At 36.1% G+C, this 27,383-nt stretch overlaps 1 protein-coding gene across 9 annotated transcripts in view; it reads left to right on the top strand.

The window, feature by feature from the left end:
• The first annotated feature begins 1,435 nt into the window (after positions 1-1,435).
• The window catches only part of Cpr47Ef (Cuticular protein 47Ef), a 36,735-nt gene continuing 10,787 nt past the window's right edge, over positions 1,436-27,383 (top strand). For all 9 annotated transcript variants that reach the window (XM_073989767.1, XM_073989762.1, XM_073989765.1 and 6 more), the window contains exon 1: positions 1,436-1,755. In XM_073989767.1, the coding sequence (XP_073845868.1) occupies positions 1,735-1,755 (21 nt within the window). In that variant the 5' untranslated portion in view covers positions 1,436-1,734. The remainder of the gene's footprint in view (positions 1,756-27,383) is intronic.

The following is a 27,383-nucleotide window of genomic DNA, read 5'->3' as shown; positions in this document are numbered from 1 at the left end:
AATTTCCGAAGTAAAAAATGTTTCTCGAAACAATTTTTCTTGTGAAGAAAAAACATTCGCAAAATGTTCGAAAATGATATCGTTTTTAAACTTTTGACGAACAAAAGAATAACGTGCGTGGATTTTTCAAAATAATTCACATACATATACAATTTGTGTATACCTCCCATACCATTGCTATCGCTAACGATCAGTTTTATACATATTTAGAAAAATGTGTATAAATAAAAACACAACATTCATCTCGATTGGATTGATGGAATGGGTTCAAATGCTGATGAAAAGATCGGATCTTTCACGAGTTCCTTTACATGGGTTCAAATGCTGATGAAAAGATCGGATCTTTCGCCACTTCCTTTGCATTGGTTCAAATGATAATGAAAAGATCGGATCTTTCACGACTTCCTTTGATGCCATGAAATCACGTCATCGCTTGGAACCCCTTCCTTCAAATTTTGCTGGGAAGACATTAAAATTTCATGCCAAAGCATTGGTGAAAATGACATGTTAACGCATTGGTTAAAATGACATGCTTAGGATCTAAAAGAACGTCATCTTTTGTGGGTCACTCTCAAGACAAAAGGATGGCATGACAGATCACTGGCACCCATGATTCAACTCATGATTTGTCAACGAACATTTGGCTGGGTAGATCCAGGATTCTTTGTCTGTGACGATCTTATAAATATCGTTTGAAGTACCGCAGCGGTTTTTCTATAGGCCAATTTGCGTTCACGATGAATAATAAATGTATCGACTTATTGCGGTTACGTCGCCATGCCATAAGAAGAATAAAAGGCAAATTGGAACGACCAAGTAGAAGAAAATATCTCAAAAATGGTTTTCCAAATAGCACAATGGAAATCTCTTCCAAGATCAGTTTAGAGAACAGATGTTCTGTTGGCAGCCAACAAGTCCATTTCGCCAAAAAAAAAAAAATACCTTCTCAGCTACATATGTATAAATACTTAGAATAAGCCATATACAAAAAAATGCCAAAAACTGCCCCAGTGATCCCATAATTAATGGGAGAGCTAATTAGAGCTAATTGCCTTTGTCACATTCTCCATATGTGGCACATTGTCATGTTTACCAAACCATCTCTTGGTTGGCAACTCAATCAAGTACATTTAAGTTTGATGCTGTTGCTGCAGCGGCGATGACTGTAAGTTCAATTCTACAACGTTTGGGCTATGCTTACAACAATTCTTGTTGGGCGCCAAGTTATATAGCTGCAACGATTACAACAACATCCATATATTGTTGCTTGTTACAACGGCAGCAGCAGCAGCAACGCCATCAATAAAATCGGCAAATCTAAAACATTGCAAACGAACGCCAGCCAGCGCAGCTTCAAACAACAAAAGAAAGAAATGAAAATGCAAACCGATTTTGAAAAATGTATAAAAGGCAGAGTACTTTGATGTTTGATGGCACATTAGTTTTAACAACAACACTCGATAGACGACAAATCAACCGACGAATAGTTCTGAAATTCTTTAGACAATTAGCAAACAAAAATTTTACCTGTACGTCGCGATAAACAAAACGAAAAATTCGGTTTACGTGATTCGTAAATACGATTTCAAAGACAATTTCATTTCACATGAAATTCCTTTACTTGTGAAATAAAGTGATGAAGTCAGTGTTAAGAATACTCTAAAAAAGAAACATATAAACAAAAATTAGAAAAAAAGGATTACCCCAAAAAACAAAACGCATAACGCACACAATATGGCGCTCACTTTTAAAGTGGTGAGTTTCTAATACAAGTGACTATTGCATGTGATATAAATAAATACATGTAGTGATGAACTAACTGTTCATATCGCATACTTAATTTTAATGTTTTTGAAGGACGTAAAACGGATTATTGGAATAAATAATAAGTGATCACAAAAATTTAATTACCAACATTGGTTTTTCAACTTTAATTATGTGATACAATTCCACCTTCACCTGGATAATATTTCGATAGAATCCGGATTTAAATTGCACAGTGGACTTAAGAAGTGTAAAACGATGGTTTATAGTAAAATTTAGTGTAATAAATAGGTCCTTGTCTAGGCCAACATCTACGCCACTCGATCTGAGTGGGTAAAAAATTATTATGGGTCCAAGTATGTATGGTTCCATAGAATAGTTAACCCTATTAGAAAAATTTGGGGAAGAGATCTCGAATCAGAATGATTCTGATGAATCATAAAATTCCTTAAAGTATAATGGATGAAGTATTTTAAAGACTCGATTCGAAGAAGAAAAGCCAACCTGTAGAAGATGTTGATATTTTTTCTATCATGATCTATAACACTGGTCAACACGACTTTTGTTTCAACCAAAGTTGTTGTTGTTTCTAAATGAAATCGGCGAGCTATTTTCAAATCTGGTCACGGTTTTTCTCCATCAGCTCTTATTCTTGAGATATAGCTCAAAATCGGTTTTTACGAGTTTTACCCAGAATTTCGTTATTTTCGGACACAAACAAATATTTTTTGCGGGTTTTTCGAAGCTAATATATTAAGAAGATGTTGTACGCTCGATACAAAACGTTTTTTTAAATAATTATGGCGAGTATCTATCAAAAAATATAGAAAACACACGATGAATCTTGTAAAAATTGCATATTTTGAGTACTTTAAGCTGTAATTACGGCATCGGGGGAAGTCATAGAAGCTTCATATGGCATTCCGGATATTCTCAGGGTGTCTGCTATATAGTCCTGTATTCAAATATTTAATATAAAGTTCATAGCGCCCACGATTCGCCCATAACCTTAAAATCGTCATTAAGACTGCTAAAGGGAAATCATTACCAAATATGCCATTTACTTTTCAATGGCAGTCTTCATGACGATTTTTAGGTTATGGGCGAATCGTGGGCGCTATGAACTTTATATTAAATATTTGAATACAGGACTATATAGCAGACACCCTGAGCATATCCGGAATGCCATATGAAGCTTCTATGACTTCCCCCGATAACGTAATTACAGCTTAAAGTACTCAAAATATGCAATTTTTACAAGATTCATCGTATGTTTTCTATATTTTTTGATAAATACTCGCCATAATTATTTCAAAACATGCTTTGTATCGAGCGTACAATATCTACTTAATATATTAGTGTCGAAAATCCCGAAAAGAATATTTGTTTGTATCCGAAAATAACCAAATTCTGGGTAAAACTCGTAAAAACCGATTTTGAGCTATATCTCAAGAACAAGAGCTGACGGAGAAAAACCGTGACCAGATTTGAAAATAGCTCGCCGGTTTCATTTAGAAACAACAACAACTTCGGTTGAAACATTCAACTTTTTCAATTTTGTTGAACAGTGTAATTTATTACTATTCTGACAAAAGTACAAAATTTCGTGACGATCCGATCAAAATTTCGACCTGTAACGTGATTATACATTCATTTTTGTATATAAGCGTAGGCTTATTACTATGCGTTACAAACTTTTGGGTCAAAACCAACTTACAATATCCTCCCCACATTATAATGTAGGCTATAATTATAACGTTGTAATCAGAATCACAGAGAAATTTTCAAAACAATCCTTGAACAGCCCTTAAAAAGTTTGTAACTTTTGTAAGTGAGGTCTCCGAAGGTGTTACCCGATATTGATCTTCTCGGAACTAATTGTGCGTTTATTTGTTACTCCTTTCGATTATGGTGACCATCAACCATTTAATGTGGTCACTGTAGGATTTTTGGATCAATATATCTGGAAGCATGAACCTGCCCACGAAACACATTATGTCGCTGTAAACGAGACCACATGTAGAATCTTCGGAAAACTTTCAAAACTATCTATGAACAGCCCTTAAAATGCGCGTAAGAGAATATTTTTAACTTTCTTGAGAAAGGTACCCAAATATGTTGGATGAAATTTTGCAATGTGCAAGTTTCGCACAAATGGGATACTCAATTGATAAGTCATTGTACTCATCAATCATTTTAGTTGGTGCCGCTTGGGTTCTTTAGAGTTTTTGGACCATTATCTCAGGAAGTATGAACTTGATGTCCCAAAAAAAATGTATCTCTACGAGGACATCCTGATAAAAAAGTGGAACGGTTCGAGACATATACTTCAACTGCACTTGTGCGAAAAATGTTTAAAATTTGTATGGGTGGTAGTCGATGAAGTACACCTATATGATTCATATTCGAACCTGATCTATGCCTGAAAGAAATATTGCGATGTGTAATATTTGAACACAATATGTTATGTAGAGAAAAATGTATAACTTTTGTTTTGGACTTACCTGAACGAGTGGACTGATATGGCTTATTTGCGAACTTAATCTAAGTTTGCGGGGACAGACAGAAGGACGGACTCTGCCGAGACCGGGAAAGGAAATCACGGAAACACCAGCCACCCAAGTAGTGTCTTCTTTTGTAGAATGGTGAAAACGGCAGGTGTGAAAAGTATACGGTCTTCAGAGGGTCCACATGTAATCTCTAATGGCCAATAAAGGTAAGCACAACACATCTTTTCAAATGACCGACGAGAAAGAACGACAGCACCAAACCTGCAAGGTAGATTACCCTCGCGTCATAGTAAGGACTGATCATGAAGAAATGATAAGCAAGGATCCTTGGAAGTCGTGTAAGGAAAATCATAGCCGCAACGGCAGTATATGGGGGTATAAAACATTCACTCAGAGATTTATGGTATAGCCTCCATATAACAGTACCCCCGCTTTCAGCTATTTGAAGTTTTTGTCTACATACTCGTATTGCGCCTATATTGGCTGTAAATTGGGATTTACTCAAGGATTACACATGCAAGTAACTTGCAGATAGTTGTGTATACATATTATAGTCGAAACTTCAATTTTTTCGAACTGTCACTTGCATGCGTAAACGGGGGGTTAGGGTTCACAGTTGTCAAGAAACTCCTCCAATAAAAGATGTGGACATATGTTAATGTTTTGGAAATAACCCCCATTGGAAGGGTATTTGTCAAATATTTTGAAGTTTTGATATCCTCAGCCTTCAGGCTAACGAGGCTATATACACTTCGATACGACCAAAAATGTTCCTTATCGAAATAATGGTTTTAGACCCCAAGTATGTTTGGACGAAATTAGTTTCAGACAATTTCGATTCTACTGAGCCATGTCCGGCTGTATGTTCGTCCGCCTGGTGCGCACGAGCGGATCACCGATTCGAAACAAATTTTGCACTTCGTAATATTTTACCTAAACTTAGTTTAAGTTCGATGATGGACCCTATCGGTCCACTGCTTCGGGTGCCTCCCCCACAAAAGTTTATTTTACCTGTAAAATGGTCTGAACGATAACTTTCGTATTATTTCATCCAGTCTTGTATCAGGTTGGAATATGGATCACTCCTAATTCGGAAAAATGAAAGAAAATCCTCTCGAATCGTTTTGAATTTAGAGGCAAGATAACGGCCTAATAGCTCCAAGAGACCCTGACGGCACCAACTAACATGGCAAATCCGCAAGATAACTCTCGCAGGGAGTTTTTGGTTGATCCAAAGTTTGCACATCGTATTATTTTAGCCAGTCATGTATCAGGTTGGAATATGGACTATATCGGGCCCGTCCTTCGGGTACCTCCCACACAAAATTTGGGAATAGTACAGTTTGAGAACTCGTCTCGGATCTATTTAAATTCTTGCAGAAGGCTGTTTTCACGTCTCTATTACAACAGTACAATTTTTTCCCGCGGTAAGTCCATATTTTCTGAGATAATAGTCCATAGGTACCAAAAAATCCTGCCGCACACACTAAAATGGCTAGTGTGCAATATAGCTCTCAAACTTTTTCAAAAATTTCATCCATACTTAATTTAACGTAATTTAATATTTGAGTTCTTTAGGAATCCGAAGTTAACTTACTAAAGATTGTTGGTATATGACAATGATTTGGTATATCTCCACATTTCTGTTCCTACAGGTTCCACGTACATTGAAGTAAACTCGTGATTCAAAGTCATTATATTTTATATACGGCATAATTATTGTGTTTGCTTCTTTTTTGGTCAGAGGCTGACTTGTGGGCTGGGGTTTAATTGGCTATAATGTGACATTTATGGTCTCCAAAGGTCATTATACTTCTCCAACAAAATTTTGGACATAGACTCACGGTTTGGTATAGCTCCATATAACAGTACAACCTGATTTAAAGTGTTTTGAAGTTTGTATTTACATGTTCGTTTTTATTTGGCTTTAATTTAGCATTTAGGGTTCCAAGTGGTAAAAAACTTTTCATATTGATTCTGAAATGGCTGTAAATTGCGATTTAGGGTCTCCAGCTGTCAAAAAAAATATTCAAATAAAATTTGAAGACATATGTCCACATTTTAGAATAGCTGCCAAATAACGGTGCCGCCCGATTTCAGTAATTTTGAAGTTTTAATCATTTAATCGATCTTATTTGGCTGTAATTTGGCGGTTCGGTACAAAATGGTCAAAAAACTTCACCACTAAAAATTATGTAAATAGGTCTACCCGATTTCATGCATTTTGAAGTTTTAATCTACGTACCTTTCGGTTCTTATTTGACTGTAATTTAGCATTTAGGTTGCCAGTGGTCAAAAAACAAAAAAAAAAATAACGACCAATAATTTTTGGTCCACGTTGTGGTATAAAAACCGTGTAACGGTACTGATCGATTTCAGTTATTTAGTTTTTAGTGCTCAAAAAACTACTCCACCAAAAATTGAGCTCCACCAAATTTCCGATATTTCAGTAAGATAATGTGGCTAAAACTTAAAAATTTCCAAAAATCAAGTGGTTTGCTTCTATGGGGATAAAAGAAGACGTGAACCCATACGAATAAATCTTTTCAGGAATACTTTATAGCACCCTGGAAGAATAAATAACCAAATTCAGTCATTTCGGTGGGATATTGACGTCACAACCTTTAGAATTGCTAAAATCGGAAGGTACCGTTCTATTGGGGCTATATTTAGGTTTGGACCTATACCGACAAATTTCATATGGAAAGTTTTATACCCCAAATGAAGACTAAACACCAAAATTCAGCCAATTCGTTGGAATATTGACGCAACAACCTTCAAAATACCGAAATTCGGGAGGTACCATTCTATGGCGCTATACTAAGGCTTGGACCCCTACCGACAAATTTCTGGGGGAAAGTTTTATACCAACAACAAAGACTAAGTACAAAATTTCAGCCATATCGGAGGAATATTGATGCCACAACCTTCAAAATACCGAAAATTGGGAGGTACCCATCAGAGGTCCGCAAAATGCCACTCGCTTTTAATGCATATTCGCGATTTCGTGCTTTTTTCATTGCTTGCTATTGCCATCTCTGTTTAATGCTACTGCTTGCTTTGCCTTTACTTTCATGAGTGTGTGCCAATTGCACACACACAACACACTACAAGAGCTCGTTGCCTTTTTTTTGCACGCTGCCTTTGAAAAAGCACGTTGCATTACAAAAAGCAGTAGATATTTCTGGTCAAATTTAAATGTTAATAAACATAAAAAAATAATGTTGAGACAATAAAAACAATTACTAATTTAGTTTATCCTATTATTAAAGAAACTCAAAGAAGAAGCGAAATTTGACAAATGTATTCATTTATTCAAACAGAAGATGGTACGATACTGTGTGGTGGTATGCAGTATTGTGCATACTGCATTTGCGAATCGTGTGAATACAAAATGTAAAAGCAAGCAAGCATGCACTAAAGCAGTGAATCATTTTTTGGGGTGAATCTGCTTTTTGCACATTCATATTTTTTATATGCAAGGCACTGCACTATTCGCTTTTGGGAAAAGGCAATAGAGTGTGCCTTTTATATGCATTTTGCGGACCTCTGGTACCCATCTATGGGGGCTATATAAACGCGTGAAGCTATACCGACAAACTTCATATGGGAAGTTTTATAACAGAAATGATGACTTAACACCAAATTTCAGCCAATTCAGAGGAATATTGAGGCAACAACCTTCAAAATACCGAAAATCGGGAGGTACCGTTCTATAAGAACTATATGAAGGTGTGGACCTATAATAAACAAAATTTTGGGGGAAAGTTTTATACCCCAAATGATAACTAAATACCAAATTTTAGCCATTTCGGTCGAATATGGAGACACAACCTTCAAAATACCAAAAATCGGGAGGTACCGTTCTATGGGGTTATATAAAGGCGTGGACCTATACCGAAAAAATTCTGGGGAAAGTTTTATACCCCCAGAGAAGACTAAATACCAAATTTTAGCTATTTCGGAGGAATATTGAGGCCAAAACCTTCAAAATACCGAAAATCGGGAGGTACCGGTTTATGGGGGCTATATAAAGGCTTGGACCTATACCGACGAAATTCTGGGGAAAAGTTTTTTATCCCCAGCGAAGACAAAATACCAAACTTTAGCCATTTCGCAGGAATATTAAGGCCACAACCTCCAAAATATCGAAAATCGGGAGGTACAGTTCTATGGGGACTATATGAAAGCGTGGACCTATACCGAAAAAATCTGCAGGAAATTTGTATACCCCCAACGAAGACTAAGTACTACATTTCTGTTATTTCGGTGTGATAATGAAGCTACCACCGAAAATCGGGTGGTACCGTTATATGGGGCTATATCAAAACGTGGACCGATATAGGCCATTTGCAATACAAAACATCCTAGGAGTAATAGACAGTTCTATACAAATTCCAAAGTTCTATCTTGAAAATTGCGAGCTGTATCTTGATTTCAACAGGCGGACGGACGGACGAACAGAAGGACTTTGTTATATCGACTTAGAATTTTACCCTGATCAAGAATATATATACTTTATAGGGTCTCCGATGAATATTTCGATGTGTTACAAACGGAATGACAAATTTAATTATACCCTCCACTTTATGGTGGAGGGTATAATAACTGGTTATTCCATTTAAGTTCAGATTATTTCATGGGCCGTCCTTCTACCATCTAAAATACAGATGATATATCGCAAAGTTGCTTTCCGACCATATTCGTGCCAAAATTAATGAGATTAAAAATTCAGAATCGTTGGTCTCGAAATTAATTTTCCGAATTATATCGAAATCGGTTAAGATTTGGTCCAGCCGTTACCAACTGATGTAATTACAAACGAACGACCTTTGATTTTTATTTCTATAGATTTCCAAAATAATCAGGTATAATCCCACTGTCTAATATTCAAATTTGTTAAAACGGCTGTTATTAATTAGTAGGGACAAATTTGGTATTGTTTACTATGGCGTTTGGTTGTATGGAATAAAATTGTTGCGGATCTGGCCACAAATCCAGGAGTTTCAAACCATGACATTTGCATATGGCCGTTAGGCAACAATGGCATCTATGTTAAAGTTATGTTAATGTTTCACTGGAGATTAAAAAACATATTTAGTTGTCCTTTGTCAATAATTGAAAATATTTTATTAATTCAAAAAAAAATTCTCGCTGATTAATTATAGGAAGCACAGCTTCCTCCAGTTCCTATAAACATATTGTAGATTTATGTAGATCCGTCAAACTTAATTACATTTTTAATTTACATACTACATTTTGACTTTGCCATAGTCTATGAACTCTACATAAAGTATGCTTCACCGCAACACACATATTACTTACTAACACCCTCCTCCAATAAATGCATTGAGGTGGAAAATTGAAAATCATGCTTCTCTCATAATAATGCACAGTTTTTTGCAGATTATTTGTTGCCCTTAATTGAGATCATTTTTTCCTTTGAGTTTGAATGGTTTTTATGGTGAATCTTGTTGCACTCAAATTTCAAATTACCTTGTTAGATTCAACAAACGGTTACTTGATACCGAAACCCCCTATCAAGATGATCAACTTGCCAAAATTGAAATGGGATACTCAAACATTCAAATGTATTTTGTTATACTAATCTACTAAACTGAACTGATTTGCATGATTTATGATCTTGGCCAACTTCGACATGCGGTCGGTTACAATTGCATTGGTTAGCAGTAAGTGGGTGTTATCATACGGCAAAACAACAACCGCAAATATAACAGCAATAACAACGGCAACTGATTAATTCAAAATTTATGTGTTTGGTCCAATTCCTTAAAAGAGGTGTTTTACAAAGTTGTGAAAAACTTTAGAGGGTGGAATAGCATAGTATAGGCGTACGAAAAACTTCGATAGCCTTAGCATGACTTCAAACCTTAAGTCAAACCCAAAAAGTTACAGGTCACGACTACGCTGTAGCTTCTTGACTGAAAGAAGCCACCAGCTTCGGGCATTCTTCATTTATTGTATTTTGAAGAAAAATAACCAACACCACAACAAAAACGACAGCATCGGTTGTTGAACATTTAAACCTGATTACGAGCCTGTGCCTTCCACAGAAAAAAAGCACTTGGAATAGTTTCGTCTGCATTAATAGCGGGGGTCTTATAGCCTGAATTTGCCAGGCTATGCCTTATGGGAATAGTGGTCGTTGTGATGATGTTTTAAGTTGTTGTTTTTAAATATAAACGGTGCCTACCATTGTTGTGGCTGTTGTTGTATTAAATATAAATGGGATTTTAAATGTCATCTATCGTTTTGAAGAAGCTATAAAAAATATTTCGTGTACCTACATTTTCAGATTGTCGTCCCGACTTCAGTGTTATTGTTGCTGTAGTTGTTGTCATCGCCTGGCATTATTATTGTCATGTGTGTCACTGCATGCCGAAGAGTGGAATTTTATGTTTCTTTGTGGATTCTGTTGCACAAATAAATGCAACCAACTGAAAAAAATAAATACTTAAGAAAAATGCAAATTGAAATCAATTTATGTGATTCTATTCGTTGTTTTTACTTAAGTATGTGAGAAAATTAGATGTTAAACAAAGTCAAATGTAACTTTAATTAAATACATCAGACACACATACATACATATGTTTGTATGTGTCAAGTTAATGCTGATATTATTGTTTTTATATCAACATAATAAAATAATAATGTACTGAATATATCTGTGGGTCGCTTAGCATTTGTCAATTGCAGTGAAAATAAGAATACATGGACAATAATAAAATACAAAGACATTTTAATACAAAACAGAACGTCTCGAGGAACAAGGGAGATAACCTACATATCGAAAGTGCAGACTGATTCTTTTTTTAGCTCAATGGTAAAAAATAACCAGGGAAAGATTCCTCATTCTATTTGTCATCTCAAAATGATGAAACAATATCTCCAAACAGATATATAAACCTATTTTCTCAATCATTATTGGGGTCAATCACAAAATTCATTACGTCATAACTTAGAAAGTTCAGCTATGGGATCCTTTGGAATTCTTAATATACTCAATTCTCCACACCCAGACCTTGATTTCCATTTTGTGTCACATAGGATTCCAACAGGTCCTTCAAGGAAGACAAGGATGCCTTCTCGTAAAAGACAAGATGAGAGGACTACTGAACCTTTGTGAGAAAACCACTAAGTCTTCTGGCACAAGTCTTGTAGGCCTTCTATAGAAGACGTTAAAGTTCCAATCATAATTCGATTGCCATAGAACTTTACTTTTGCTTGCAAAAATTTTAAAGATCAATTGGATCAAAAAATAGAGATGAAAATACTAGACTGGAGACTATAAATATCCTGTGAATCGTCCTATAATTTAGTATAATGTACCGTTTTCTTATGGCTTTCTCCTAATAAATAATGACTTTGAAAAAAAAAATGTTGTCCCGAATTTAATGTTATATTATATAAAGCTAACGTTCGACTAATAATGGTTTTATAAGGGTGTTTGACACTGGAGACACATGACAGAAGTTTTTGTCGGATATGAACTTTTCTTGTATGGTACTTCTACTTCATAAAATCTAATGCCCTTATATTATAGACCCTCTAATGAGCAATGTCTAATCTTAAAATATTGTCAATAAAAAGGCGATTACAAAAAGTCCAAAAATTTGATATTGAATTGCTTGACCACTGTCGACAATAAACATGGGACTGATTTAAAGCTTTGGTGGTCTTCTTGATAAGCACGCTACATGTTTCGAAAACGCCAAATAGAAGGAGAAATATTTGTCATTAAAAAATAATAAATTGGGATAGTTTACCGTCTAACGGAATAATTCTGATACTTAACCACCATCACCAGCATATTTGGTATTGGTTTAAAGCCCAAACGGTATACATTCATTACCAGGCTCTTCTCTTGGGACATGTCCAACATAAGCGAAGATATTTGCGTTGGAAATGAAATTCCAAAATTGGAAATTTAGATACCTGAGTGAACTTTTCTAAATCTCTAGTATTTGACCACTTTTGTTAACGCAATTGCGACCAATTAAAAGCTCAGAATGTCTTTTTTATACCCTCCACCATAGTACGGAGGGTACATTAAGTTTGTTTTTCCGTAACGCATTGAAATCCTCATTTGCGACCCTATAAAGTATATACATATATTCTTGATCAGGGTAAAATTCTGAGTCGATCTATGCATGTCCTTTTGTATAATTGGAATTAAGACGCTGACATTTTGGGAAAATGCATCTTTTGTTTACAGGTAGGTCAAGTTCGATGATGGGCTTTATCGGTCCACGTTTTGGTATAGCCCCAACTTTTTTAGCTACATTTTCAGAACGAATTTGCTAGAAATTTAGGGTTCTTAAGTATCAAGAAATTATATAACAAAACTTGTGGACACAGATCCATGTTTTGGAATAGCCCCCATATAACGGTACCGCCCGATTTCAGGTATTTTGAGAATTTTACCTACAATTTTAACTGAACTAGCCGTAATTTGACATTTGAAGTTCTTAGTGGTCATCAGACCTCTACACCAACAATTGTTAACATAGGTCCATGTTTGGATGTAGCCCCCATATAACGATACCCCGCGATTTTCCGTATTTTGAAGATTTTACCTAAAATTTTTATCCGAACTAGCTGTAATTGGACATTTGGAGTTTTTAGTGGTCAACACACCTCTCCATTAAAAATTATCGACATCGGTCCATGTGTGGGTATAGCCCCCATATAACGCTACCTCCCGATTTTCGTTATTTTGAGGATCTAACCTAAAATTTTTAACCGAACTAGCTGTAATTTGACATTTGAAGTACTCAGTGGTCACTATACTTCTCCACCAAAAAGTGTCAACATAGGTCTACATTTGAAGATAGCCCCCATATAACGGTACCTCCAGATTTTCAGTAGTTTGAGGATTGTAGCCACAATTTTTAAAAGGAAAGCTATAATTTGACATTTGAAGTTCTTAGTGGTCGCCCCACCTATCCACAAAAAATTGTCAACATAGGTCCATATTTGAATATACACCCATATAACGGTACCTCCCAATTCTCGGTATTTTGATGATTTTTAGGTAAACATTTTAACCAAACTATCTGCAATTTGACATTTGAAGTTCAAAGTAGTCACCACACCTCTTCACCGAAATTTGTCAACATAGGTCCATGTTTGGATATAGCCCTCATATAAGGGTACCGCCGGTATCGGTATCTTGAGGATTTTAGCTACAATGCACTAGCTGTAGTTTGACACTTGAAGTTCTTAGTGGTCACCACACCTCTCTACCAAAAATAGTCGACATAGGTCCTTGTATCGGTATATGTCCACGTACTAGCTGTAATTGGACATTTGGAGTTTTTAGTGGTCAACACACCTCTCCACTAAAAATTATCGACATCGGTCCATGTGTGGGTATAGCCCCCATATAACGCTACCTCCCGATTTTCGTTATTTTGAGGATCTAACCTAAAATTTTTAACCGAACTAGCTGTAATTTGACATTTGAAGTACTCAGTGGTCACTATACTTCTCCACCAAAATGTGTCAACATAGGTCTACATTTGAAGATAGCCCCCATATAACGCTACCTCCAGATTTTCAGTAGTTTGAGGATTTTAGCCACAATTTTTAAAAGGAAAGCTATAATTTGACATTTGAAGTTCTTAGTGGTCGCCCCACCTATCCACAAAAAATTGTCAACATAGGTCCATATTCGAATATACACCCATATAACGGTACCTCCCAATTCTCGGTATTTTGATGATTTTTAGGTAAACATTTTAACCAAACTATCTGCAATTTGACATTTGAAGTTCAAAGTAGTCACCACACCTCTTCACCGAAATTTGTCAACATAGGTCCATGTTTGGATATAGCCCTCATATAAGGGTACCGCCGGTATCGGTATCTTGAGGATTTTAGCTACAATGCACTAGCTGTAGTTTGACACTTGAAGTTCTTAGTGGTCACCACACCTCTCTACCAAAAATAGTCGACATAGGTCCTTGTATCGGTATATGTCCACGTATATTGTCAAAATACGTCAATTTTTCGGTATAGCCCCCATAAATCGATAACTCCATATTTTCGGTATTTTGAGAATTGTATCGGTAATTCGATATTTAAGGTTCCAAGTGGTCGCAAAACATATATACCAACATTTTTCAACGTAGGTCCATGTTTTGGTATAGTCCCCAATACAAACCTCCCGATTTTTAGTATTTTGAGGATTTTAGCTTCATTTGTTGGCCGTTTGAAATTTGAGAGCTAACAAAAATTCTACAATAAAAATTGTTAATTTAGGTCGATAGTTTCGTATAGCCTACATATAGCGGTACCTCCCGATTTTCGGTATTGTGAGGATTCCAGCCACATTTTTAACCGAACTAGCTGGAATTTGTCCTAAATTTTTCAACCAAACTACCAGCAATTTGAAATTTGAGATTCCCAGTGGTCACAAAACTTCTCAATCAAAAACTGTGAACATAGGTCCATGTTTTGTTATAACCGTTATATAAGGTACCTCCCGATTTTTGGTGTTTTGAGGGGTTTGGCTACAATTTTTAGCTGAACTAGATGTAATTTGTCATTTTCGGTTCCCAGTTGTCACAAAGCTCCTCCACCATATGGTACTCCAAAAATAGGCAACACCGAATGAAGTCATTTTAGGTACATTATCTTACATTTTTAGGATCCCACTTAAAGTTGTGGACAGGAATGAAAACTAGTTATTCCATTTTAGTTCAGAATATTTTATGGTGGAGGGTATGAAAAGTTTGGCCCGTCCGAACTTAAGGCTTTTTATACCCTACACCACTATGTGGGGAGGGTATTATAAGTTGGTTTTGGCCAAAAAGTTTGTAATGCATCGAAATAATGGTCGTAGACCCATACTTATATATACCAAAATGAATGTCTCGACGAGCTGAGTCGATCTGGCTATGTGTGTCCATCCGTCAGTCCGTCTGTCCGTCTGCCCATCTAAACCTTGTATCACGCTACAGGTCGCAATTTTGATCGGATCGTCACGAAATTTTGGATGTTGATGGGGTCCCGGAGGGGAAGAAGCCTATTGATTTTGGTGATGATCTGATAATATTTAGGGGTCGGAATGGGCAAAAAACTTATGTGGATAAAAAGACAACGTTTTTTCCACAGCGAATATCTCAGTTTCTATACGGGGTATACCAAAAGCAAAACCTGGCAATAAAAGTAGAAAATATCACCTTTCTAATGATGTAAAGTAGGTTCTCGTAGGTGATCAAACAACGAAGATATCACAATAGTGGCAAATAAAACCCAAATTTTCCTCTTTGCGATTTTAATTTAATTTAAATATAATTAAAAATTAATTATAATGACGAATATCACAGTTTTGGTTGGGGACTTTCCAAAAGCAAAGCCTGGCTATGAAAGTAGAAGATCCCATCTTTACAATGATGTAAACTAGGTCAGCGTAGGTGACCAAATAACGGTGATATCGCAATAGTCGGTAATACATCCCATTTTTCCACTTTTTTGGAAATCACGCTACAGGTCTTAATTTTGATCGGATCGTCACGAAATTTTGAGGGTTAATGGAGGTCCCAAAGAGAAAGAAGCCTATTGATTTTGATGATGGTCGGGTAATATTCAGGGGTCGGAATGGACAAACACTTATTTGGAGAAAGGTCAACGTTTTATTTCAAAGCCAATATCTCTGTTTCTTTAAGAGGTATATCAAAATCAAAACCTGGCAAGGAAAGTAGAAAATATCACCTTTACAACGATGTAAAGTAGGTTGTCGAAGGTGGTCAAATAGCAGAGATATGGCAATAGTCGATAATGCATCCCATTTTTTACCTTTTTTGTAATCACGCTACAGGTCGCAATTTTGATCGGATCGTCACGCAATTTTTAGGGCTAATGGGGATCATACAGAGAAAGAAGCCCACTGATTTTGGTGATGGTCGGGTAATATTCAGGGGTCGGAATTGGCAAAAAACTTATTTGGAGAAAAAGCCAACGTTTTATTTCAAAGCAAATATCTCCGCTTCTAAGGGGTATATCAAAAGCAAAACCTGCTAATGAAAGTAGAAAATATCATCTTTGCAACGATGTTACGTAGGTTATCGTAGGTGGTCATACAACGAAGATATCGCAAAAGCCGCAATAGAACATAACATTTCATTTTGCGATTTTAGTAACAATGACGAATATCACAGCTTTGGTTCGGGACCTTCCAAAAGCAAAGTCTGACAATGAAAGTAAAAAAATCCCATCATTACAATGATGTAAAGCAGGTTGGCGTAGGTATCCAAATAACGGAGATATCGCAATAGTCGGTTATACATCCCATTCATCCCATTCCACTTTTTTGGAAATCACGCTACAGGTCGCAATTTTAATTGGATCGTCACGAAATTTTGGGTGTTATTGGGGGTCCCACAGAGGAAAAAACCTTGTGATTTTTGATAATGGTCGGATATTATTCAGGGGTCGGAATGTAACAAAAAAAATATTTGGAAAAAAGACCAACGTTGTATTTCAAAGTTAATATCTGCCTTCTGTAGGAGGTATATCGAAAGCAAAACCTGGCAAGGAAAGTAGAAAATATCACCTTTACAACGATGTGAAGTAGGTTGTCATAGGTGGTCAAACAACAGAGATATCGCAATAGTCGGTAATGCATCCCTTTTTCCATTTTTGTGCAATCACACTACGAAATTTTGATCTGATGCTCACGAAATTTTGGGGGTTGATGGGGGTCTAACAGAGAAAGAAGCTTATTGATGGTTGGCATACATCCCACTTTTCCATTTTTTATTTGGTTGTAATGTCGATGCACTTAAATGCGTTTCAAAAAAATTGACCTGTGTTAATGAAGACATTCAGAGCAAAGGCGCTAAGCTATCCCAATTTTAATATTAAGTCGGCCCCCACCCGACTATAGCGTTGGCTCACTTGTTTACTTGGTTATATTGACACTTTTATTGAAATGCGTCCAACCAAAGATGGGATATTCGCAATAACAATTCAAATAAAACATGGGATATATTGAGCAATTTTAAACATTTTTGTTGAAATACGATTTGTACGTACTTACTACAAGAAAATAGTCCGAATCGACCGGGTTTTTGATTTCCTTTATTTTTTGCAAAGAAATATTCATAACCTCTTTAATATTGGTGCAAATAGAAAACACTTTTTTGTATATTTTGTTTTTCTATCAGCTATATAATTTTCGGTATTTCGAGGATTTTAGCTGCAATTTTTAACCGAACTATATGTAATGTGATATTTGAGTTTCTCTGTGGTCACGAAACTTCTTCACTATAAATTGTCAACATAGGTCAATGTTTTGGTATAGCCAACATATAACGGTACCTCACGATTTTCGGTATTTTGAGGGTCTTAGCTACATTGTTTGACAGAAAAACCCGTTATTTGACATTTGAGGTTCCCTGCAGTTACAAAACTTTTCTACAAAAAATGTCAAGGTAGATCCACACTTTGATGTAGTTCACAATATTTTATGGTGGAGGGTATAGTTCGGTCCGGCCAAACTTAACGACTTTTTACTTGTTTGTTGTTTTGTATTAATCTACGATTAATTAAAAAACTTAATTACTTTTTTTATTTTTAATACTATTATTCCTTTATACCAGTGTGAAATATTTGTTATTTTACCAAAAAATAAAAAAATACTTTTTATACCCTCCACCATAGTATGGAGGGTATATTAAGTTTGTTTTTCGGTTTGTAACGCATTGAAATACTCATTTGCGACCCTATAAAGTATATATATTCTTGATCAGGGTAAAATTCTGAGTCGATCTGTGTACGTCCGTCCGTCCGTCCGTCCGTCTGTGGTAATCACTCTAGCATCCACAAAAATAGATATAGAACGCTGAAATTTTGGGAATATGCGTCTTTTGTTTGCAGGCAGGTCAAGTTCGATGATGGGATATATCGGTCCACGTTTTGGTATAGCCCCCATATAACGGTACCCCCCGATTTACAGTATTTTGCCGTTTTTAGCTACATTTTCAGATCGATTTAGCTATAATTTGACATTTAGGGCTCTTAAGTGTCAATAAACTTCTATAACAAAAGTTGTGTACATAGGTCCACGTTTTGGTATAGCCCCCATATAACGGTACCCCCGGATTTACGGTATTTTGACGTTTTTAGCTACATTTTCAGACCGATTTAGCTATAATTTGACATTAAGGGTTCTTAAGTGTCAATAAACTTATATAACAAAAGTTGTGGACATAGGTCCACGTTTTGGTATAGCCCCCATATAACGGTTCCCCCCGATTTACGGTATTTTGACGTTTTTAGCTACATTTTCAGACCGATTTAGCTATAATTTGACATTTAGAACTCTTAAGTGCCAATAAACTTATATAACAAAAGTTGTGGACATAGGTCCACGTTTTTGTATAGCCCCCATATAACGGTACCCCCCATTTACGGTATTTTGACGTTTTTAGCTACATTTTCAGACCGATTTAGCTATAAATTGACATTTAGGGTTCTTAAGTGTCAATAAACTTATATAACAAAAGTTGTGGACATAGGTCCACGTTTTGGTATAGCCCCCATATAACGGTTCCCCCCGATTTACGGTATTTTGACGTTTTTAGCTACATTTTCAGACCGATATAGCTATAATTTGACATTTGGGACTCCTAAGTGTCAATAAACTTATATAACAAAACTTGTAGGCATAGGTCCACGTTTGTGTATAGCCCCCATATAACGGTACCCCCGATTTACGGCATTTTGACGTTTTGAGCTACATTTTCAGACCGATTTAGCTATAAATTGACATTTAGGGTTCTTAAATGTCAATAAACTTATATAACTAGTGGACATAGGTCCATGTTTTGGAATAGTTCCACCCCCTTTAAGTCACATTTCTAGACCGAGTTAGATATAATTTGATATTTAGGGTTCTTAGTGACCAAAAAACTTATATTCGAAAAAATTATGAACATAGGTCCATGTTTACAAGTTTTAACCGAATTATCTGTAATTTGAACATTTGACATTTCAAATTCTAAGTGGTCACCGCACCTCTCCATCAAAAATTGTCAAGTAAGGTCGATGTATTGATAAAGTCCCCATATAAAAGTACCTCCCGATTTTCAGTAATTTGATAATTTTAGCTACAATGTTAAACCGAACTAGCAGTAATTTGACATTTGAAGTTCTTAGCGGTCACAACACCTCTCCATCAAAAATTGTCAACATAGGTCCATGTTCGGATATAGCTCCCATATAACGGTACCTCCCAATTTTCAGTAATTTGGCAATTTTAGCTAACTGTAATTTGACATTTGAAGGTTGTAGTGGTCACCACACATCTGCATTTACAATTTTCAACATAGCCCCAATATTTTACTTAAAATTTTTAACCGAACGTAGGTCCATGTTTAGGTATAGGCCCAAAATAAACCGCCCCATTTTCCGTACCTTAGCTTTTTTTTGGACGAACTTTCCGTAATTTGAAATTTAAAAGCCAACAAAAATTCTGCAACAAAAATTGTTCATTTAAATTCATATTTTCGTATAGCCAACATACCTACGAACTAGGTGTTAATGACATTTGAAGTTCCCACGTTATGTACCGATTTTCGGTATTTTGAGGATTCTAGCTACAATTTTTAACCGAATTAGGAGTTATTTGACATTAAAGGCTCCCATCAAAAACTGTCAAAATAGGTCCATGTTTTATTATAACCTCTATATAACGGTACCTCCCAATTTCTAGCCCACCAAAAATTGTCAACATATGTACATAGTTAGATATAGGGACCATAAAAAAGGGCCTCCCGAATGAAGAATTTTATGTACATATTCAGACATTTTAACGTACCCACTTAAAGTTGGGGACAAGAATGAAAACTAATTATTCCATTTTAGTTCAGAATATTTTATGGTGGAGGGTATGAAAAGTTCGGCCCGGCCAAACTTAACGCTTTTTCACTTGTTTAATATTTGTTTTGTTGTTTTATTTAAGAATTTGTCTTGAACATTTTTCGATTTTGAAAATGGTTCAGCAATGTCTTTTTGTCCCCTTTCGTATTTGAATAATTATCTTCTGAAGGAAATATCACTTTATTAATTGGTAAATTCATTCATATAATTCATCAATTTAGTTAGTTTATTGTCCGGCTAGTACAATAATTGCTAATCCATTTTCAATGTTTAATATGTTTAAAATAAATTCCTAAATAACAAAACACATGTTATTAAATATATAATTTTTTATTTATTGGTAAAATGACAAATGTTTCACACTGATATAGAGGAAATTTTTTATTGATACATTTAAAAAAATTAGAAAAAATAGTAATTTTTTGAATCCCACTACCAAATAGGACTTAAAATTAATAGTCCATTAAAACCAAAAAAAAAAATCAAGAAAATCGGAAAGTACAATCATTGATAAAAATTTATTTTAAATATTAAATCGCAAAAATTGCATCCAAGCCCACTGTGCAAAATTTGTTTCTATTTTTATTAGATATCTGATAGAAAAACATAATATACAAAACAATATTTTTTCTACTTGGAGTAATAGTTTGCGGACTACCAAATGCTTGGACCGAATTTGTTGCAATATTATTTGGTTTTGAAGTTGTATATCACGTGCATACACTTTATCGATATAATTTATTTCTTCGGAAAGTCCATAAGTTTAGGGTGCCTAAAATTTCAAATCAACTTCTTGTTCATCGCATATTTCTTTTCGCCGCGTTGCCAATTGAACCTTGCGTTCATCTTATACTATTCTCCCCCGTTATTTTATTGGTCAGTTAATTGTACTGCAACGCTGTCATTTATATTTAATCAGAGAGACTAAACTTATATAGATAGCGTTTTAGTCTTTAACATTTTATTCTTCATGCTTACGTTGAATGTAACTTCGCTACCGATGTTATGACGTGACTGTGTTCAAATAAACTATTTATGGTTCTTCAACATTTATGTTGGTACAAAGCGCACAAAGTAAATGGAAAACAAACTCCATAGTAAACATTTATGAAGACATTTGTTAACCTTTTTGTAAAAAACATAACACGGTGAAACTAGAATATACAAATCACAATTTCAATGACCATCTTTATGCCGACATCTGAAGGTGTTCTGTGGAACATGAATTTGTTCTTTACAATTTAATTTAGATTACGATCGACAAGCAAATGACCTGTAACGGCTTAAACTGGATGAGATAAAATCCGTTTAACACAACAAAAGAAGATTCTATGTCTCGCCTAAATGGACGGTTAGATGTCAACAGTATTTGAACTTCAACTTGACACCAGTCAACAGCATAATCAGCATCATCAACACTTGCCCATAAAGCAATATTATCCAAAAAGAAAACATAAAGGAGAATAAAAAGTAACAGGTAGTTTGGCCGTTAATGCAACAATGACAATAATCAATTTTAGCCGTAAACATTCGCACGATTTTGCGATTTTTGTTTTTGTCATTTGCGGCTCCAACAATTTTTCAGCGACATTTATGGAAGATGCTCATTGAAATAGTATTGCGGTGATTCTCTAAGGCTTAGGAAGCCAAAAAGAAGATCACAAACAATGTGTTATGCTGAATGTTGGCCGTTAGGCGATTCCAAACTAGTAAATCATCGAATGTCAGGTTATACACATGACAAAACTGAAAATCTTGAGAAAAAATCTCAAAGTCAAATATCAAAGTTCATTGTGGCAGATGCTGATGCTACTACCTGACTGTCTGCCGACATGCCTTAGACATTAACGATTGTTTGCACTTTTCCAATTGTTTAGCCTTTCTGTTGTGTGTTTGTCAAGAGTGGGTTTTAATTTATCGCATTGCCGGCTTAAAAATTCTTCACCTCGGTTAACGTGATAATATAATTTATGAAGTCTTTCGGTTTTAACATTTTGTTCTTCGGAAATTGTTTATGTTTTTGATGTACGAAGGAGACTGCTCTTTAAGCTGTCAGAAGATTCACTAAATCATTGCAAAACTTTTTTCAATACCATGTTGAATGATGCAGTTGACGAATGTCTAGCCATCATGCAATGCAATTACCGAACAATTTTAACATGAATATAAAATTCCATTAAAATTAAACAATTGCATTATTAAATAAAAGAACAAAAAAGAGTGAATAAAATAATAATAAGGTAAATTAATTTATTGATTTTATTGAATGTTAATGGGTAGATGTTTTTGGTTTTTTAAATTAACGTACAAAATGACCGCCATTTGTGTGTGGGAAAATACGATCAGAAAGTATATTTTTGCGGAGTTATATGAGAGTGATTGATGCGAGGGGAACTAGAAAATATGTCTGGCCTAACAATGAAAACGCGAATTTTTACGATCAAAAATAGTTTTATTGTTTTTTAAGTAGTCTCCAGCATGATTTATACAATTTTGCATGCGCTCAAACTCCGATTGAGACACCTCCAAAACATGGTTTTTACAGTATTTTCTGGCAATTGCTACTATTTTTCGGGCTCATACGCATATTTCCATGATTCGTCACCTAGATCCATCTTATAAACGTCTTCTGAAGCTCCACGATCGTATTATTCGAAATTTCTTGCACCGATCAACTCGGGATCCAACGAGAAAACCTCCATTTTTTGCCGCCAAGTGGTCATGTAATATTAAATTTTATTTGGTGGAATAAACGCCCAAGGTTTCCCTTGTCTTACGGTATTTAACATGGCGATGTTGGGTAGTACGTTCACGCACGACTTATTATTATTATTTTTTCTGGCACAACGTTTTTAGCGAGTGTCAACCCGAGAACACAGCTTAGTCCTCTCAACTTTTTTGTATACAAATAAATTTCCTGGACTAGCGCGTTATCGAAGTCTAAGGTCGAGAGGGGTTTCAGGAGTTCAGCAGCTGCAGCTTTGCAATGACTAAGATTTATCTGCACAAAGCTAAGCTTTTGCAGCTTCCTTTTGGTGCTTTGGAGGAATTCGAAAGAATAACCTTCCTAGCCCGAAGTTTTGCATTCCCTCGACTTCTTAGGTAGTCCTCTCCAGACTTGTTGTTGGCAAACTTTATTACAAATCCGTCGTTCTTCTGAAAGGACTTGATAATTCTCCACCTGAAGACCAATTTTCTGTTTCTCGACTAACATAATTATTCGTCGCAACTCCATTAAAAGAGAAGGAACCCATACTGAAGTCACCCACATGGTATCTCAGTGTCAGGTACAGAGGTTAGTTTGATGCCTTCCAAATGCGAGACAATGCCCTCAACTGCCTGAATAAGACAGTTTACTGACTCCTTTTTCTCGCTGCTAATTACCTTGACTCCCCTGTACATCCGAGATGAGTATTTACCTAAGATGACCTTCCACCAGCAACAAATAACAATCGCTGATGCGCTCATTGGAATCAGTCTTGTCGATGATTGCTGGCGGGAGATAATCTGGGACAATTCGTCGCGCAGTATAGTTGAAATGCTTCGGATTAGACGAGCTTGAATTCTGCGAAGAGTTGTGATTCACGTTGTCCTTAATTGTCTTCGCAGACGAACAACGTTTCAAAGAAGACGCACTAATTGAAGAGATTTTGGTCTCTCCAGTAGTGAACGTCTCACTAACCTTCCTCGTCACAGAGACATACGACACAGGCGAATGGACGGCCTGTGACAGTGTAAACTTCTTCGCTGCAAGAGGCTGTTCCCGGGACGACCTGATCCTCTTCGCAATCACTGGTTGTGATTTTGGATTGGTCGACTGAAGGCCCGCCGGACCTTTGAAGCAGATGACGCTGTCACGGACCCATCATTGATCCGTCTGCTCGCGTTTGCAGCTAAGTCGGATGGTTTCTCTTTTTTCAGCAGCTGATTTACTTCCATCATCCTTCTGCGGGTTTTTGAAATTGAGGTAGATGAGGAGTAAAGTGAAGCCGTCCCGGAGGATTTGGATACCTTCTTTGCCTTTTTGGCTTCATAGCGTTTTTGCGGGTGTGTTTGGATCTTTATTTGCATTCCGATTGATGTATGTGACTACTTTTCGGTAAGCTTTTATGTCCATTGCTTCTTTAGCTTTGGCATTTTTTGGTGGTCATGGATGATTCGCCCTTACCACTTTCATCCTCCGGTGAATTTTTATACCCTCCACCATAATACGGAGGGTACAACTAAATTTGTCATTCTGTTGTAACACATCGAAATATTCATCAGAGACTCTATAAAGTATATATATTCTTGATCAGGGTAAAATTCTAAGTCGATATAACCATGTCCGTCTGTTGAAATCAAGATAAAGCTCGAAATTTTTAAGACAGAGCTTTGTAATTTGGTATAGAAGTTTATATTACTCCTAGGATGTTTGGTATTGCCAAAGGGCTATATCGGTCCACGTTTTGATATAGCCCCCATAGAACGCTACCACCCGATTTTCGGTATTTTTAAGGTTTTAGCCTCATTATCACTCCGAAATGGCTGAAATTTGATAAGGAAGCTTCGTTGGGGTACAAAACTTTCCCCCAGAAATTTGTCGATATAGGTCCACGCCTTCATATAGCCCCCATAGAACGGTACCTCCGGATTTTCGGTATTTTGAAGGTTTTAGCCTCATTATCACTCCGAAATGGCTGAAATTTGGTACTGAGGCTTCGTTGGGGGTATAAAACTTTCCCCCAGGAATTTGTCGTTGCAGGCCCAAGCCTGCATTTAGCCCCCATAGAACGGTACCTCCCGATTTTCGGTATTTTGAAGGTTGTGGCCACAACAACCCACCGAAATGGCTGAAATTCGTCGGTATAGGTCCACGCTTACATATATACCCTATAGAATGGTTCCTTGCGATTTTCGTAATTCTGAATGTTGTGACGTCAATATCCCACCGAAAGACTGAAATTTGTTATTTAGTCTTCCATGGGGTTATAAAATATTCCAGTAGAGAATTATCAGTATAGGTATACGTCTTTCTATATCCCTATAGAAGCGTAGCTCTTATTTTTCGGTATTTTAAAGGTTTTAGCCACATTATCTTACCGAAATATAGGAAACTTGGTATTTAGTCTTCTTTAAGTCTAAAAACTTTCCGCCAGAAATGTGTAAGTATAGATCGATGTTTTTATATAGCTCCCATAGAACAGTACCTCCCGAATTTCGGTATTTTGAAGGTTAGCCACATTGTTTTACCGAAATTGTTAAAATTTGGTATTTAGTCTTTTTCGTAAACTAAAGGAAACTAACTGTTCCATTTTACTTCCACACAACTCGTTCGTGGTGGAGGGTATAACGCCGTTCTTACTTGTTCGTTAGAAGCAAAGGTTTGTAGGATTTGTTCGACGCTAAAACGTCTGACCCAGTGGAACAGGTCGGTTCAATTACCTTTCCAACGGATTGAAGTGCAGTATCATGACTTAAGGTCAGGATCACTGTTGTGTCCATGGCTTCATCCTTTTCTGTCAGTGATAAATTCTCCGAAATGTCATCCGGCATGCTCTACTCCCTGAGAGCTAGAAGACATTTTTCTTAATGAGATTTAACAGTATCCTACACTGTCTATTAAGACTGTCTTAGAAATTGGCCACCGTTCCTTTTTCTATAACACCAGAGATGTGCTGCTGACGACAGTAGTAAGGATTCGCTGTCATTGTCCATATTTGTGATGGTCAGGGATAGTGAGGTTAAAGCACTTGTAGAATGGACGGCTGAGGGTGACAAGGGATACACACCTACATCAGTCAAAGTTTTTTTCGGGGTTTTTAGCGAAAGTTTGTATATCCATGAGATAAGGCAAGGACGTGGCAACTTGGGTTAATACTCGTTGAGATGGTACCCTACTGTAAACATTGAAAACACCAATAGGGACGTGGTGACTTCACACTCCGTTGTTGGAGCATCCCTTTTAGGGTTGGAGATCACAACCTGATATATGTACATATACATATGTATATGTATGTCACCCGTTCGCCTCATTGGCTCCCGACAATCACTCTTCCTTTTTCAACCGAGCTTGGGTAAATATCTGGTCAATGGTAAATTTGCTTTGCTAGTGGCTATATTTTTTTCATAAATCCAACTCCAAACAACAAAATTATTCTTAGTTCCGTAATTTTGAATTCGTTACTAAAATTACATGCACTTGACTCACACAAAAAACGGAATTAAAAACAAATTCACAACCTGCAATTAAAAAAGAATAATTAAATGTGTAATTTCAATAATTCTAAAATTAGTTATGTTCAAAACTGGTATCAATGACTGACTTTATAGCAAATTTCAAAGTACATGCCAATTCAAAAGATCATCATCTTCTTAACTAGCAAAAATTTGCTTCGAAAAAATAGAAGAAAAAAATCATCACAAGAAAAAAGTGAAGGGAATTTCCGACACATTAAACAATGGCAACAAACTGGGCTAGTAATGAACAGCACGTTTTTTGACTGGGTCATCGCTATCATCTTGCCCAAGTAAATAACGTCATACCTTACTTTGTTTGGTATGCAGTCATCTTTAACAATTGCCAATTGCAATCACCAACCAATACATACCGATAAAAGAAATCTTTAACATGCCACTGCACTTTAGCTACATGGTGGGTACTACTTATCCGTGAAACGGAACGTCTGCCTTTAGGTGAGGCAAAGTTATTTTCAGTTTGTTTTTGAATCTTCTTATTATTTCTTTAGAAGAAGAACTTTAACTATTGATACCTTATTTTGAATACAATTTAGACAAAACGATTAATGTATGACCTTTACCATGAACGTATAACACTCCAATTCTAAAAATGTTTATTTGTTTTTTTTTACTGTTATATGTTCATTCTAACTTGGTTATGTTAATAAATAATTAAACGGAGGCCATCTCAAAATCGTGGTCAGCTTTTCCAACCTGTTAAAACATGAACTTCAATTTTTACAAACAAGAAATTATTATTGATGTCTGCAGGGATCTTGGCACCTTTCGGTCCATTACATGGGACAGTATTGGCTTTCCAAAGTGTGATTATGACACACTACAAACCCTGTAGGAAGCCTGGGGTCAAGTGTCGACACTTTGTTTACTATTATGGTGACTTGGTCAACATGCCACCGTGGTGCAATGCCTTGCACGCTGAAGCCAGTGGATTCGAAATACACCTCAGTAATCTTGGCGAAA

Source organism: Musca autumnalis, unplaced genomic scaffold (assembly GCF_047663935.1).
Source record: "Musca autumnalis isolate F117 unplaced genomic scaffold, ASM4766393v1 scaffold_5, whole genome shotgun sequence".
NCBI lineage: Eukaryota > Metazoa > Arthropoda > Insecta > Diptera > Muscidae > Musca > Musca autumnalis.
This window is presented reverse-complemented; position numbering and strand designations above follow the sequence as displayed.